Source organism: Lepidochelys kempii, chromosome 10 (genome assembly GCF_965140285.1).
Source record: "Lepidochelys kempii isolate rLepKem1 chromosome 10, rLepKem1.hap1, whole genome shotgun sequence".
Classification (NCBI taxonomy): Eukaryota; Metazoa; Chordata; order Testudines; family Cheloniidae; genus Lepidochelys; species Lepidochelys kempii.
The window spans coordinates 31,409,607-31,422,785 of record NC_136389.1 but is presented as its reverse complement, the minus strand read 5'-3'; the positions used below and the strand labels follow the sequence as shown (position 1 = coordinate 31,422,785).

At 45.4% G+C, this 13,179-nt stretch overlaps 2 protein-coding genes across 9 annotated transcripts in view; one reads left to right on the top strand and one right to left on the bottom strand.

Annotated features, from left to right (window-relative positions):
- Positions 1-10,030, bottom strand: part of GTF3C1 (general transcription factor IIIC subunit 1) — an 82,451-nt gene extending 72,421 nt beyond the window's left edge. Inside the window, exons 1-3 of the mRNA XM_073362655.2 lie at positions 9,782-10,030; positions 3,948-4,157; positions 1,300-1,476 (exon numbers count right to left, since the gene is read on the bottom strand). Of these exons, the coding sequence (XP_073218756.1) occupies positions 1,300-1,476; positions 3,948-4,157; positions 9,782-10,002 (608 nt within the window). The 5' untranslated portion in view covers positions 10,003-10,030. The remainder of the gene's footprint in view (positions 1-1,299; positions 1,477-3,947; positions 4,158-9,781) is intronic.
- A 78-nt stretch (positions 10,031-10,108) lies between these two features.
- KATNIP (katanin interacting protein) overlaps positions 10,109-13,179 on the top strand; it is a 181,443-nt gene continuing 178,372 nt past the window's right edge. For 4 of the 8 annotated variants that reach the window (XR_012161174.2, XM_073362647.2, XM_073362646.2 and 1 more), the window contains exon 1: positions 10,245-10,307. The gene's annotated coding sequence lies outside the window, so the exon portion shown is untranslated. The other 4 variants (XM_073362645.2, XM_073362649.2, XM_073362643.2 and 1 more) reach the window with 4 other exon arrangements.

Sequence of the window (13,179 nt, the reverse complement as noted above, 5' to 3'; positions counted from 1 at the left end):
AGCTACTGGCCAGGAGCCTAGCTCTGAAGGCAGAGCTGCTGCCAGCAGCAGCGCAGAAGTAAGGATAGCATGGTATGGTATTGCCACCCTTACTTCTGCACTACTGCCTGCAGAGCTGGGCCCTCAGTCAGCAGCCGCCACTCTCTGGCTGCCCAGCTCTGAAGGCAGTGGCAAAGACATAAGGGTGGCATGGTGTGGTATTGCCAACCTTACTTCTGTGCTGCTGCTGGTGGAGTGCTGCCTTTGGAGTATACAGCCAACAACATAAACAACAGCCAACGCTCTCCAGCTGCCCAGCTCTGAAGGCAGTGCAGAAGTAAGGGTGGCAATACCGTGACCCTCCTAAAATAACTTTGTAACCACCCCCCCCCGCAACTCCCTTTTGGGTCAGGATGCCCAATTTGAGAAACACTGGTCTCCTTAGTGAAATCTGTATAGTATAGGTTAAAAGTACACAAAAGACCAGATTTCATGGTCTGTGACATGTTTTTCATGGCCGTGAATTTGGTAGGGCCCTATTCATAAGCAGCAGGAATGGTATGAAATTAGCATGGATAGCAGCAGTAAAACTACAGAAAGTCTGAACATGGCAAGAACCATGCCAGTTTCATGCTGCTGCTTGGCAAAACTAACAAAAACAGCAGAAGCAGGGAATTAAACTATTAATAATGATAAGAGGAAGGGATAGGAGACAAAAAACTGGAGTCTTGAACAGAGCGGTAGAGTAGCAACAAATGATCTGGGTTGGGTGGAGCTTCAAGTTTTCCTATCTAGTAGCTGGAAACTAGTATAAAGGAAGCAGGTCCCAACCACAGTTCAGGTACAGCAGCTCAGCAGAGACCCCCGCACCATCCCCTTCATATAATCTGGGGGTAGGTGAAGGAAGAGAAGCAGCAACTGAGCTTCTAAGTTGCACACCTGGACTTTGCAGCACTTCATGTTTTGTATCTAGCTATAGCTATTAGGATCAGTCCTCCACATGAAAGTAATCCCTACATATAAGCAGGTTAGGACAGAAAATTAAAATACCATCTCCAACTGAAACTGGAGGAGCAATTTAAAGAAAGCATAAAGTAGTTAACCAAATGGGAATTTGGTAAAGACACAAGGTTAATAACTATTTTGGTGAGGAAGTACCAGGAAATTTAGTTACTACAAGCAGTAAGCTGGCATCTCAAGCAGCACAGGACCTGCAGAAACAAAGTGCCTGTAATACTGTGATGATACATTCCTGATGAATGAAGCCTTATCTGTAAGGCTTTGATTTACTTTATAAACAGCAACAAACAGTATACTTACTTGAAAGCACCACTGTGAAGGTCTCTCTGAAGTTCCCCTTGCCATCTAGCACGACCTAATCGCTCCAAAATGCAGTAGGAGAAGTCTGGGAGTTTTAAGTCTGGATCCCCCTCCCAGCCAATTAAAGCCCTGTAGCGCAGAACCTGTGAAGCAACGATGACTAGTTTCTCCCCCCACCTACAAAGCAAACAGCAAGAGATGAGAGGTTAATTTCCCAGAGCTCCTAAATTTAACCATTTCCCCGCCTGCTTCCTTTTCTGAGCGAAAATGATTACTGAAGGGATTACTTCAGCTGATGATTTAGGACTTTCCTCTTCATGACTGCACATAACATCCAGTAACATTACAAACAATTATCTGTAACTCCAGAAAAATTCTTCACTAGCACCAAGTTTGAAATTTAGGAAGTTGAACTGCCTGCCTGGTTCCTATCCAAACTTTTCTCACCTTCCTGATATAGAACTGAGGTATGATCCTGTTCTCAACCACTATCTCCATATAGGATGAGGACAATTGCAACAATTCCACGATAGGCTTGATATTCGGCAAGTCAACTGACATCAGCAATAACAAGAGGCTTGTTACTCAGAACTGCTTTCACAACACTGTTTTAAGTGCTGAACTGAGGGATGGAAAGGATCAAATTATTTTTCAGGTAGTTAGTAAGGTGCTTAGGCTTGATCTAAACTTAAAAGTTAGGTCGACATAGCTACAGCACTCAAGGGTTCTGAAAAATTCACACTGTAGATGCAGCTAGGTTGACAGAAGAATTCTACCTTCAGGAAGTGTAGGAAGTGTCTACAGCATGGCACTAGAGCAGCATAGCTGCAGTGCTGTAGCACAGGCATGGGCTTAGTGAGCAGCATTAAAAGAAGTAACCTTGCAGCAGGAACTGGTGATGGAGCTTTAGTTATAACAGGAGCAGTGCACACATACAAAATGATTAGCTGCTTGGTGCATATTATACAGCCCACAGGCTCCCCAAGTGCTGATAATGCAGTACATCAAAAGAGAAATCTAAGAAGTTCCAGAGCAACTTGTTTAATCATGTTTTTAACACTGAATAGTGGTAGCATTACTAAATACATGTGCGTTTTACTCCAAACAATTGTCAAAGGAAAACCTAGACGTCTCCACTGTACTACCAGGGATATGTAGTATCTTGGCAGCACTGAGAGCTAACTGGTGGCCCCAAGACTATGTTCATTAGAAACATTTAAAAGAGAAAAACTTCAAAAGCTTGGGTTTGAAAATCTATATATCTGGTTCCCAGGTTAAATTCCTCAATTTTTAAAATGGAGAGAAGCTAAGCTAAGCTGACGGTAGGCCAGACAAAGGGTTTGGGAAGCTCAGTGCAGACAGAACATTCAGAAGTTTAACCAGCAAGCTTCAAATGATTTATCTTGTTTATGTACAAGACTTTCCCAAGGATTTATAGTTTGGCCAAGTCTGGCCAGAGTTCCATGAGGATAGAAAAAGATGCCTGCCTCTCGGTCCTCCTGCCAAATTTCAGATTCTTGTTCCAAACCACAGATGTGTTAGAATGCTTTTAACATTTTTTTCTGACCATTTTTGAAATACTCATTTTCCCCAAACTTCCTCAGAAACTTTTACCTGAAATTTCTAAAAAAAAGTGACCTGAGATGGACACCAAACAGCCCAAGGTGGGTGAGATAATTTATTTATTGGACCAACTTCTGTTGGTGAGACAGACAAGCTTTCGAACCAACAGAAGTTGGTCCAATAAAAGGTATTACTTCACCCACCTTATCTCTCTAATATCCTGGGCTACAACTACTACACCAAATAGCCCATACAGTTGGTAAATTTCAGCCTAAACAGTTAAAATTTGGCAACATTATAAACAACTGAAAGTGGAATTATAATGGGAAATGTTAGGTGAAGAGATTCACAATTAGAACCCCTATAATGGTAGAAAACATGACAGCTTGGATCAGTGATATCTGGATGGGGAAGGTACAAATGTTTACAATTTTTTGAAGACTGTAGACACCAAAAAGGAAGAGGAATTATTTAGGGTGAAACGGGGCAGAAAATAGGCAGCAGAGTTTACAATAATTGGAATGCAAGACCAATGGATGCATTTGGATCTGATGAAGAAAGCTTAGTCACTCATATATGCCTTTGATGAATGTGGTGAAGGAGGGATAGATTGAAACCCCATGCCTCTGAAAATCTCAGTTCTCATTTTTGGAAGATGCACTAGAATTTTGTCTACTGCTGCAACAGAAAATCAATGTTATATTGAAAACAATGGTTTCTTTACAGAGATTTTCCTCCATTGATTTATATGTATCTAATGCAGCACAGTAATGCCAAATTAAATCATGGAGCCAGTAGGGATGTAAATATTGTTTAAAAAGTTAACCGTTTAAATTATTAAAATTATATCGTTTAATTGGTTACCGATTAAAGGGAGAGGTCCCGGTCAGTGAGGCCCGGGGTGGCCCAGGGCCGGGGGTTAACGGTTAGGGTGGGTTAATGGTAAGACTAATGCTTACCAGTTAACCATTTAATATTTTCATCCCTAGGAGCCATGCTCAGCTCTTCTTAAAAGGAGCTGTTTCCAAATAGCAAAGAATTGTAATTTAAAACGAAACACCAACAAATACTGAAATCTTACTCACTTTTCATAGGCTTCTGTGTAGGCATAACAAGGCTGCAAATCCTTTGTCCTAATTTGATCAGTATAATTTAGTCTCTCCTTAAAATATTTGCATGAACCCTGAATGCCATCCTTATTATCCAAAATCATATGGACAGGATAAATATCATCTAGAGGGACAGGATCTCTTTTAGTTTCCAGTATTCCTGTTTCAAGATCTATTTCTTCATACCTGAAATAAAAATGCAAAGAGAGTCAATATTTAAAATTGTAACATTCACAAGACAAAAACAATTTAAAAGCTGAATTTAAGATTGCTGCTACATTTCAACTGGTCTCCAGAAAATGTCTTGGAAGAAAGCTAGAACTAAAAATCCTTCAAATCTCAAAAGTCAGAAAGCCAGGAAATGCAGAATTAGAGTTGCACTTCTCAAACAAGGAATCCAAATATGTCAACATTCAGAGCATAATGCAAAGGCCTTTTCTGAGGAGATGGGAGCAAAGTAAGAATTTTTAGCGTAAGTGTGTCAGGAGGGTCATAATATGCACACTGATCTTGCCGAATTTGAATGTTCTTTTATTGATTTGGACATGTACCATAAGTTTTAGACAGGCACACTGAACTAATACAGAACTTGACTCTTTTTCAATACTTTTCAAAAAAAGTTGCAATGCTTTTTATTTTCTGATTATTTTGCAATAAGACAATCGTACAGAAACTAAGTTTTTGCATATTAATTTTGATTTACAAAACCATTAAAATAGTGCAATTCACAAATTATTTCTAGTTTTATAGTTTTTGACAAACACAGGAGAGAGTTGTGTGCTACAACATATTAGTATACAAAACTTATGTTTAGTAACAATTAAGGTTGTGACAGTCCATACCCCACCCATGCTTTCTTTTCCATCTTACCCACAACACTGTAAATAACCCATTCCAATACTCCATAAAGCCTTCACTTCTCTCTCCAACAGATACCCAAAAGTAATACATACCAGTTTTATCAAACTTTAATTCAAATGCAAAACCTTAAGCTACCTCATCTGCTTTTATAAAATTGTAACAAAAGATCAGTAAATCTGACTATGACATATTGCATGCATTCCGGACATTATTCCGCCTTAACACTACAAGGTTACTGTTAAGATTGTTAATCATGCTATCTCTCCACACATAGATCAGCAGCCCCCTGACCTTCATAAGCCTAGTTTAGGTTATTTGAATTACACAAGTAATTATTAGCTCCTTTCCAGACCAGGCACTGGAGAATGATTTGACACAATTTTCCACTGGTTTACACAACTGTTTAGTAGACAGCAGCAGAATCCTGTATTCCAGGGGTTCTCAAACTGGGGGTCGGGACCCCACAGGGGGTCGCAAAGTTATTACAGGGGGGGATCGCGAGCTGTCAGCCTCCACCCCAAACCCCGCTTTGCCTCCAGCATTTATAATGATATTAAATATATTAAAAGGTGTTTTTAATTTATAAGGCGGGAGTCCGCACTCAGAGGCTTGCTATGTGAAAAGCGTCACCAGTACAAAAGTTTGAGAACCACTGCTGTATTCTATCCATGCTTGGGAGAGGAGTCATGCTGCAAGGCAGAAGGATTCAGTGGCTAAGACGGGTTTGTCATGGGTTCTGGGCCTGCAGTGATCTTGCATAAGCTCTCTCCTTAACTTTTTTTTTTTTAAAATAGACAGGAATGTTCAGCAGCTCTTCCTTAACTATCTCCTATGTTTAGATTCATAGCCTTAGTCAATAATAGCAAATTGCATGGGAATTAACAGCATTTAGAAAAAGTGAGATTTGAACTCCTGGTCTCCTCTCCCTCAGCTCTGGGAGCTTTCCCTTACACAGACAGGCATGTAGTGTCATTCTTCCCTAAAAGTTAATGACAGTGTTCACACCACAACATTTATTTTTCGTTGTTGAGTTAAAAATTAACAACTTCAGTTTCGCACACTTATTTGATGTTATGGCTAAAAAGTTACAGTAAAACACGCTTTACAAACACTACTGACATATAACGGATATTCTAGGTACAGTATTCAGAGTAGCAGCCGTGTTAATCTGTATTCGCAAAAAGAAAAGGAGTACTTGTGGCACCTTAGAGACTAAAAAATTTATTTGAGCATAAGCTTTCGTGACCTACAGCTCACTTCATCGGATGCATTCAGTGGAAAATACAGTGGGGAGATTTATATACATAGAGAACATGAAACAATGGGTGTCACCATACACACTGTAACCGGAGTGATCACTTAAGGTGAGCTATTACCAGCAGGAGAGCAGGGGGAAAAAAAACCTTTTGTAGTGATAATCAAGGTGGACCATTTCCAGCAGTTGACAAGAAAGTCTGAGGAACAGTGGGGGGTGGAAGGGGGGAATAAACATGGGGAAATAGTTTTACTTTGTGTAATGACCCATCCACTCCCAGCCTTTATTCAAGCCTAAGTTAATTGTATCCAGTTTGCAAATTAATTCCAATTCAGCAGTCTCTCGTTGGAGTCTGTTTTTGAAGTTTTTTGTTGAAGTATTGCCACTTTTAGGTCTGTAATCGAGTGACCAGAGAGATTGAAGTGTTCTCTGACTGGTTTTTGAATGTTATAATTCTTGACGTCTGATTTGTGTCCATTTATTCTTTTATGTAGAGACTGTCCTGTTTGGCCAATGTACATGGCAGAGGGGCATTGCTGGCACATGATGGCATATATCACATTGGTGGATGTGCAGGTGAACGAGCCTCTGATATTGTGGCTGATGTGATTAGGCCCTATGATGATGTCCCCTGAATAGATATGTGGACACAGTTGGCAATGGGCTTTGTTGCAAGGATAGGTTCCTGGGGTAGTGCTTCTGTTGTGTGGTGTGTGGTTGCTGGTGAGTACTTACTTCAGGTTGGGGGGCTGTCTGTAAGCAAGGATTTGCCTGTCTCCCAAGATCTGTGAGAGTTATGGGTCGTCCTTCAGGATAGGTTGTAGATCCCTGATGATGCGTTGGAGAGGTTTTAGTTGGGGGCTGAAGGTGATGGCTAGTGGCATTCTGTTATTTTCTTTGTTGGGCCTGTCCTGTAGTAGGTGACTTCTGGGTACTCTTCTGGCTCTGTCAATCTGTTTCTTCACTTCAGCAGGTGGGTATTGTAGTTGTAGGAACACTTGATAGAGATCTTTTAAGTGTTTGTCTCTGTCTGAGGGGTTGGAGCAAATGCAGTTGTATTGTAGAGCTTGGCTGTAGACAATGGATCGTGTGGTGTGGTCTGGATGAAAGCTGGAGGCATGTAGGTAGGAATAGCGGTCAGTAGGTTTCCGGTATAGGGTGGTGTTTATGTGACCATCGCTTCTTAGCACGTAGTGTCCAGGAAGTGGATCTCTTGTGTGGACTGGTCCAGGCTGAGGTTGATGGTGGGATGGAAATTGTTGAAATCATGGTGGAATTCCTCAAGGGCTTCTTTTCCATGGCTCCATATGATGAAGAGGTCATCAATGTAGCGCAAGTAGAGTAAGGGCATTAGGGGACGAGAGCTGAGGAAGCGTTGTTCTAAGTCAGCCATAAAGATGTTGGCATACTGTGGGGCCATGCGGGTACCCATAGCAGTGCCGCTGATCTGAAGGTATACATTGTCCCCAAATGTGAAATAGTTATGGGTGAGGACAAAGTCATGAAGTTCAGCCACCAGGTTTGCCGTGACATTATCGGGGATACTGTTCCTGACGGCTTGTAGTCCATCTTTGTGTGGAATGTTGATGTAGAGGGCTTCTACATCCATAGTGGCTAGGATGGTGTTTTCAGGAAGATCACCGATAGACTGTAGTTTCCTCAGGAAGTCAGTGGTGTCTCGAAGATAGCTGGGAGTCCTGGTAGCGTAGGGCCTGAGGAGGGAGTCTACATAGCCAGACTATCCTGCTGTCAGGGTGCCAATGCCTGAGATGATGGGGCGTCCAGGATTTTCAGGTTTATGGATCTTGGGTAGCAGATAGAATACCCCAGGTCGGGGTTCCAGGGGTGTGTCTGTGCAAATTTGTTCTTGTGCTTTTTCAGGGAGTTTCTTGAGCAAATGCTGTAGTTTCTTTTGGTAACCCTCAGTGGGATCAGAGGGTAATGGTTTGTAGAAAGTGGTGTTGGAGAGCTGCCTAGCAGCCTCTTGTTCATATTCCGACCTATTCATGATGACGACAGCACCTCCTTTGTCAGCCTTTTTGATTATGATGTCAGAGTTGTTTGAGGACGTGGATGGCATTGTGTTCTGCATGGCTGAGGTTATGGGGCAAGTGATGCTGCTTTTCCACAATTTCAGCCCGTTCTACTGTACCTCAGGAATGGAGGTTGTCTAACTCTGAAATGTTGCATAATTCTGAAGAGGTTATGGACTTCAGCCACATGGGGGGGGAGGGGTTGGGGCTGCAGTCAATGGATGGGTGCGTGCGCATTAGGGGGGGATTGGGTAGTGGGGTGGTTAGGACTCTGGGGGAGGGTCATGGTTTCTGAGCCTTGGGGAACCAGGGCTCTGGGTGGGGAGCTCAGGGCTTCTGCCCCATGGGAACATTGGGGCTTAGCGCTTTCGACCTGTGGGGAACGATTGGGCTTCAGCCCCGCAGCTCCGTTCCCAGCTTCAGCCCCGCTGGGGGGGCGCCAGGGTTTGGGGCTCCCCACGGCACCACTCCCAGCTTCAGCTGGAGGGGGGGGAAGGCGCACTGGGACTCGGGGCTTTAGCTATGCGGGGAGCCTTGGGCCTGAAACCAGCATCCCCCTCATAGCTAAAGCCCCAAGTCCTGGCGCCCCCTGCGGGGCTGAAGCTGGGAAAAGAGCCGCGGGGCTGAAGTCCCAAGCCCCAGCACTCCCCCCGGTCTAAAGTCCCAAGGCCCCCCCCACCCACTCTGCCCAGAACCCTGCCCCCTATGGCTGCAACCCTCTGTGATTGAAGCCCTGAGTACAGTAGAGAATAAATGGACACAAATCAGACACCAAGAATTATAACATCCAAAAGACAGTCGGAGAACACTTCAATCTCTTTGGTCACTCGATTACAGACCGAAAAGTGGCAGTTCTTCAACAAAAAAAATTCAAAAACAGACTCCTTTTCTTTTTGCGAATACAGACTAACACGGCTGCTACTCTGAAACCTGAATTATAAAAGTGAGGGCAAAAACACCTCAAGTCTCTTTCCTTATCCATCTCTCTCCTTTTCATCTAAGAGGACAAAAGAAACAACTGTTGGAGTTGGGGAGCAGGTCCTGTCCTGAGAGTTTGGTCAGCAACATTACTGAAAACACGTTTGTTAAGGTTAGTACTAAGAAACATGTTATATGTATTTCTCTTGTAACCATTTCTGACCTATGCCATACACTTGTACTCATAAACTATCTGCTTGTAGTTAAATAAACTAGTTTATTCTTTAATTAAAACTAATCCAGTGTTGTGAATTGTCTGGGTAACTTCATTTAAGGTAGCAAACTGTTGCAAATTGATCCCCATAGCGGGGGGTGGGCCTAATATATGTGGACTGTATGGGAGAGGGCTGGACAGTGCAGAACACACGTTCGGGGGGTGGGAGGGGACCCAGGCATGGGAGTGTGTTGGGGTCACCATGCAAGTCGAAACCAGACTGTGTCTGATGGGTGACTGGCAGGTTGCAGCCATACACAGACACTCAGGGTGTTTCCTGCATACTGGAAGGATGTGAGTAGCTAGAGGGGGGTACAGCAGCAAAGCATTCTGAGGCACCCAAGTTTGCAGGGCAGGGGATGACACAGCCTCTCGCCGGTTTGGACTGCGCCCCGCCGGCCCCACCCCCGCACTCCCCATCTCACTCTACTCCCCACCCCCTGCCCCCCCCCTCACGGCCGCCCCTCACCGATCGTGCAGGCGGAGGGGGGGCCGCTCCCGCGGTAACAGGTAGAAGCTGAGGCCGGGCTGGGCGCTCAGGGCAGCCCACAGAAGCTGCTGGGTGGCGGGCTCCAGGGGCAGCGGGAAGGGCGGGACGCGGCTGCTCAGCCGGTGCCATAAAGTGCCCAGCGTGATCCCATCCAGACCCTCCAGGGCCACCTCGTCCAGCAGAGCCCACAGCGCCTCCATCCCGCCTTCACTCACTGCGCCTGCGTCACCGCCCTCCCGACAGACCCTGCGCCGATTCGATGAGCTCTACTGCGCCTGCGCATCCTCATTTTGCGTCACAGAGTCGCTCCGGAAGTGAGGTTTGCTAGTCGCCAGTCGCGACGGTAACCAAGGGAACCGGTAAACAGGGAGGGCGGCAGAGCTGTCGGTGTCGCCGCTGGCGGGAAAGCGACGCGGGGCGGGGCGGCTCCGGGGTGAAGCAGCGGAGGAGTGGGGACGGGGTGCAGAGGGGAGGCTCCGAATTGAAGGCGGAGCGCTGGCCTAGGGTGAGCGGGGAGGCCGGGATTGGGGGAGCGATGCCGACCGGGATGGGGTGCAGGGAGACCCGGCCGGGATGGGGAGGGGGCCCGCCGGTGGGCTCTGGCGCTTGTGCGATGAGGCGCCTCGGCCGCAATATAGCAATGTTTGTTCTGGCCCCACCCGCCGTTGCCCAGGAACAGCGGTCGGTGTTCAGCTTAAAAACCAAGGCTGAAGCGTTGGGTCTTCGCCTCTGCCCCAAACAGCCGCTTTCAAGGGGCTCTTGCAAGACCGTCTCCTGCCTGCTGATATTTCGAAGGTCGAGTTTCTAAACAGCTCTGTGCGTTTAATATCGACATGGAACGAAGGAATGTCTCTTAACTGAGCCGGTTCTATTACGGATTAGTGCATTGTGACTCGTTTTTACATAATTGGTTTCCTAAACTATCCTGTGGTTGGCCTGTTGAAGTTATAGAACAGGAAAAAATAGAAAACAAGTAAGAATAAGTTTGTTTTGGAGTAGCTAATGTGAATTCTAGTGTTCATCTGTTTTTATTGTCAATACAACGTATGAATTGTAAAGTTAGTAGAAACTGTAGCTCTGTTACCTTGGCTGATTATTTCCACACCTTTTAGAGCAGTGGTGAGCAACCTGCGGCCCATCAGGGTAATCCGCTGGCGATTTGTTTACAGGTGATGGCCAGCCCGCTCCTCTTCCACCGCGGCCATTGGGAGCTGCGGGCAGCTGTCCCTGCGGGTGGTCGATGTAAACAAAAAGAAAAGGAGTACTTGTGGCACCTTAGAGACTAACAAATTTATTTGAGCATAAGCTTTCGTGAGCTACAGCTCACTTCATCAGATGCATTTAGTGGAAAATACAGTGGGGAGATTTATATACATAGAGAACATGAAACAATGGATGTTACCATACACACTGTAAGGAGAGTGATCACTTAAGGTGAGCTATTACCAGCAGGAGAGCGGGGGGAGGGGGGACCTTTTGTAGTGATAATCAAGGTGGGCCATTTCCAGCAGTTGACAAGAATGTCTGAGGAAAGGGGGAGGAAGAAATAAACACGGGAAAATAATTTTACTTTGTGTAATGACCCATCCACACCCAGTCTCTATTCAAGCCTAAGTTAATTGTATCCACTTTGCAAATTAAATTCCAATTCAGCCTCTGATATTGTGGCTGATGTGATTAGGCCCTATGATGATGTCCCCTGAATAGATATGTGGACACAGTTGGCAACGGGCTTTGTTGCAAGGATAGGTTCCTGGGTTAGTGCTTCTGTTGTGTGGTGTGTGGTTGCTGGTGAGTATTTGCTTCAGGTTGGGGGGCTGTCTGTAAGCAAGGACTGGCCTGTCTCCCAAGACAGTGAACAAACTGTCTCGTGGCCCGCCAGCGGATTACCGTGATGGGCCGCAAGTTGCCCACCTCTGTTTTAGCGGTTACGTGAACAGGAGAAAAAAAGAGGTTTTTTCCTTTCCCTGTTTTTTGTTTATATTAGAAATTCAGGTCTTATCTAATACATGTCTAGATGACAGTCTTAAGTCGACCTAGGTAAGGTCGACTTACAGCCACTGCAGTAATTACTGTGGTGGTGGATGTCCACGCTGCCCTCTTTCTGTTGGTGGTGTGCGTCCTCACCAGGAGCACTCCCACCGACTGAAGAAGGGGCAGGGTGGCCCTGAGAGCCAGGGCTTTCAGCTCTGCGCAGCTTCCTGCTGGGCTTCTCACCTTCCGTCCCTGTTGGGGGTGAGGGGGAGCCACCTGCAGCTTATCGTCTCCAGCAGCTTATCACCTCCAGCAGGGAGAGCGACACCCAGTATCTGGTTGGCAGCCGTGCTCCTGGAAGGAACCAAGAGCCCAGGGGGCAGCCGGGCTCTGAGTTGGGACCGTGGATGCAGCCAGGCTCCCTGCCAGGAGCAGAGAACCAGGACACTGGAGGGTAGCGGGGACTCTCATTGGGGAGCCGGGACTCTGGGGGGGGGGTAGCAGGGCTTCCAGTGGGGAGTCCAGGCAGCAGCCCAAGCCGGGAGCCTGGCTGGCAGCCCAACTTGGAGTGGAGAGGGGGCAGCAGCCCAGGTGGGAGTCAGGCTTTCTTGTCAATTTCATGGCTCTGAGTGGCTCAGAGCTGTGAAATTGACAAGACAACCAATAGCCCATGTAAGTAATGCAGTGTCTATATTGACACTGCATCTTCCTAACTACACCGACATAAGCCCTACTCCTCTCATGGAGGTGAAGTTACGATGTTGGTTTTGTGGGGCACTTACACCAGTGTGTACGCTGACATAGTTGCCTTATGTCGATCTAACTGTATAGTGTAGACCAGGCCTAAGATGTCTTTTCTGGAAGATTGAGTGGATAACTAATGAACTGGGAGGATCATATTCACAGATATTATAGCATAGTCAATAATATAATAATAGACAGCAAAGTCAAGAATATATTATTTATTTTTTATAGGAAACTATATAAAATCCTTATTTCAGTGTGCAAATTAAGCTTCTCAGTGTGTAAGTAGTCAAGTGGTTTATATGTATATAGAGGCTGAAGGGAGTAAACTTTTACTTTATTGACATGTATTAGAGATGCATCAGAAGTATCATCCTGTACTGTAACTGTTGAGAAAGGCCTGGTAACTTGAAATATGTTCTTTTAATCTGTATTCAGCTGTCAGCCTGAACCCTAACTTCTGCCTTATTGCATCCTTCATGTTGCACATCTCTTTAAACCTCCTAAGAAAGAAACACAATGAATATTGCATCATTTCAAAGGGAAGTACTGGTTCTCTCTGACAGCCAAGTATGAGAGAAATGGGGAGCATTTAAAATGAAGTTTACTTTACGGGCCTGAACTAGAAGCTGGTATAATGGTCCCAGTTTATTTTCTTA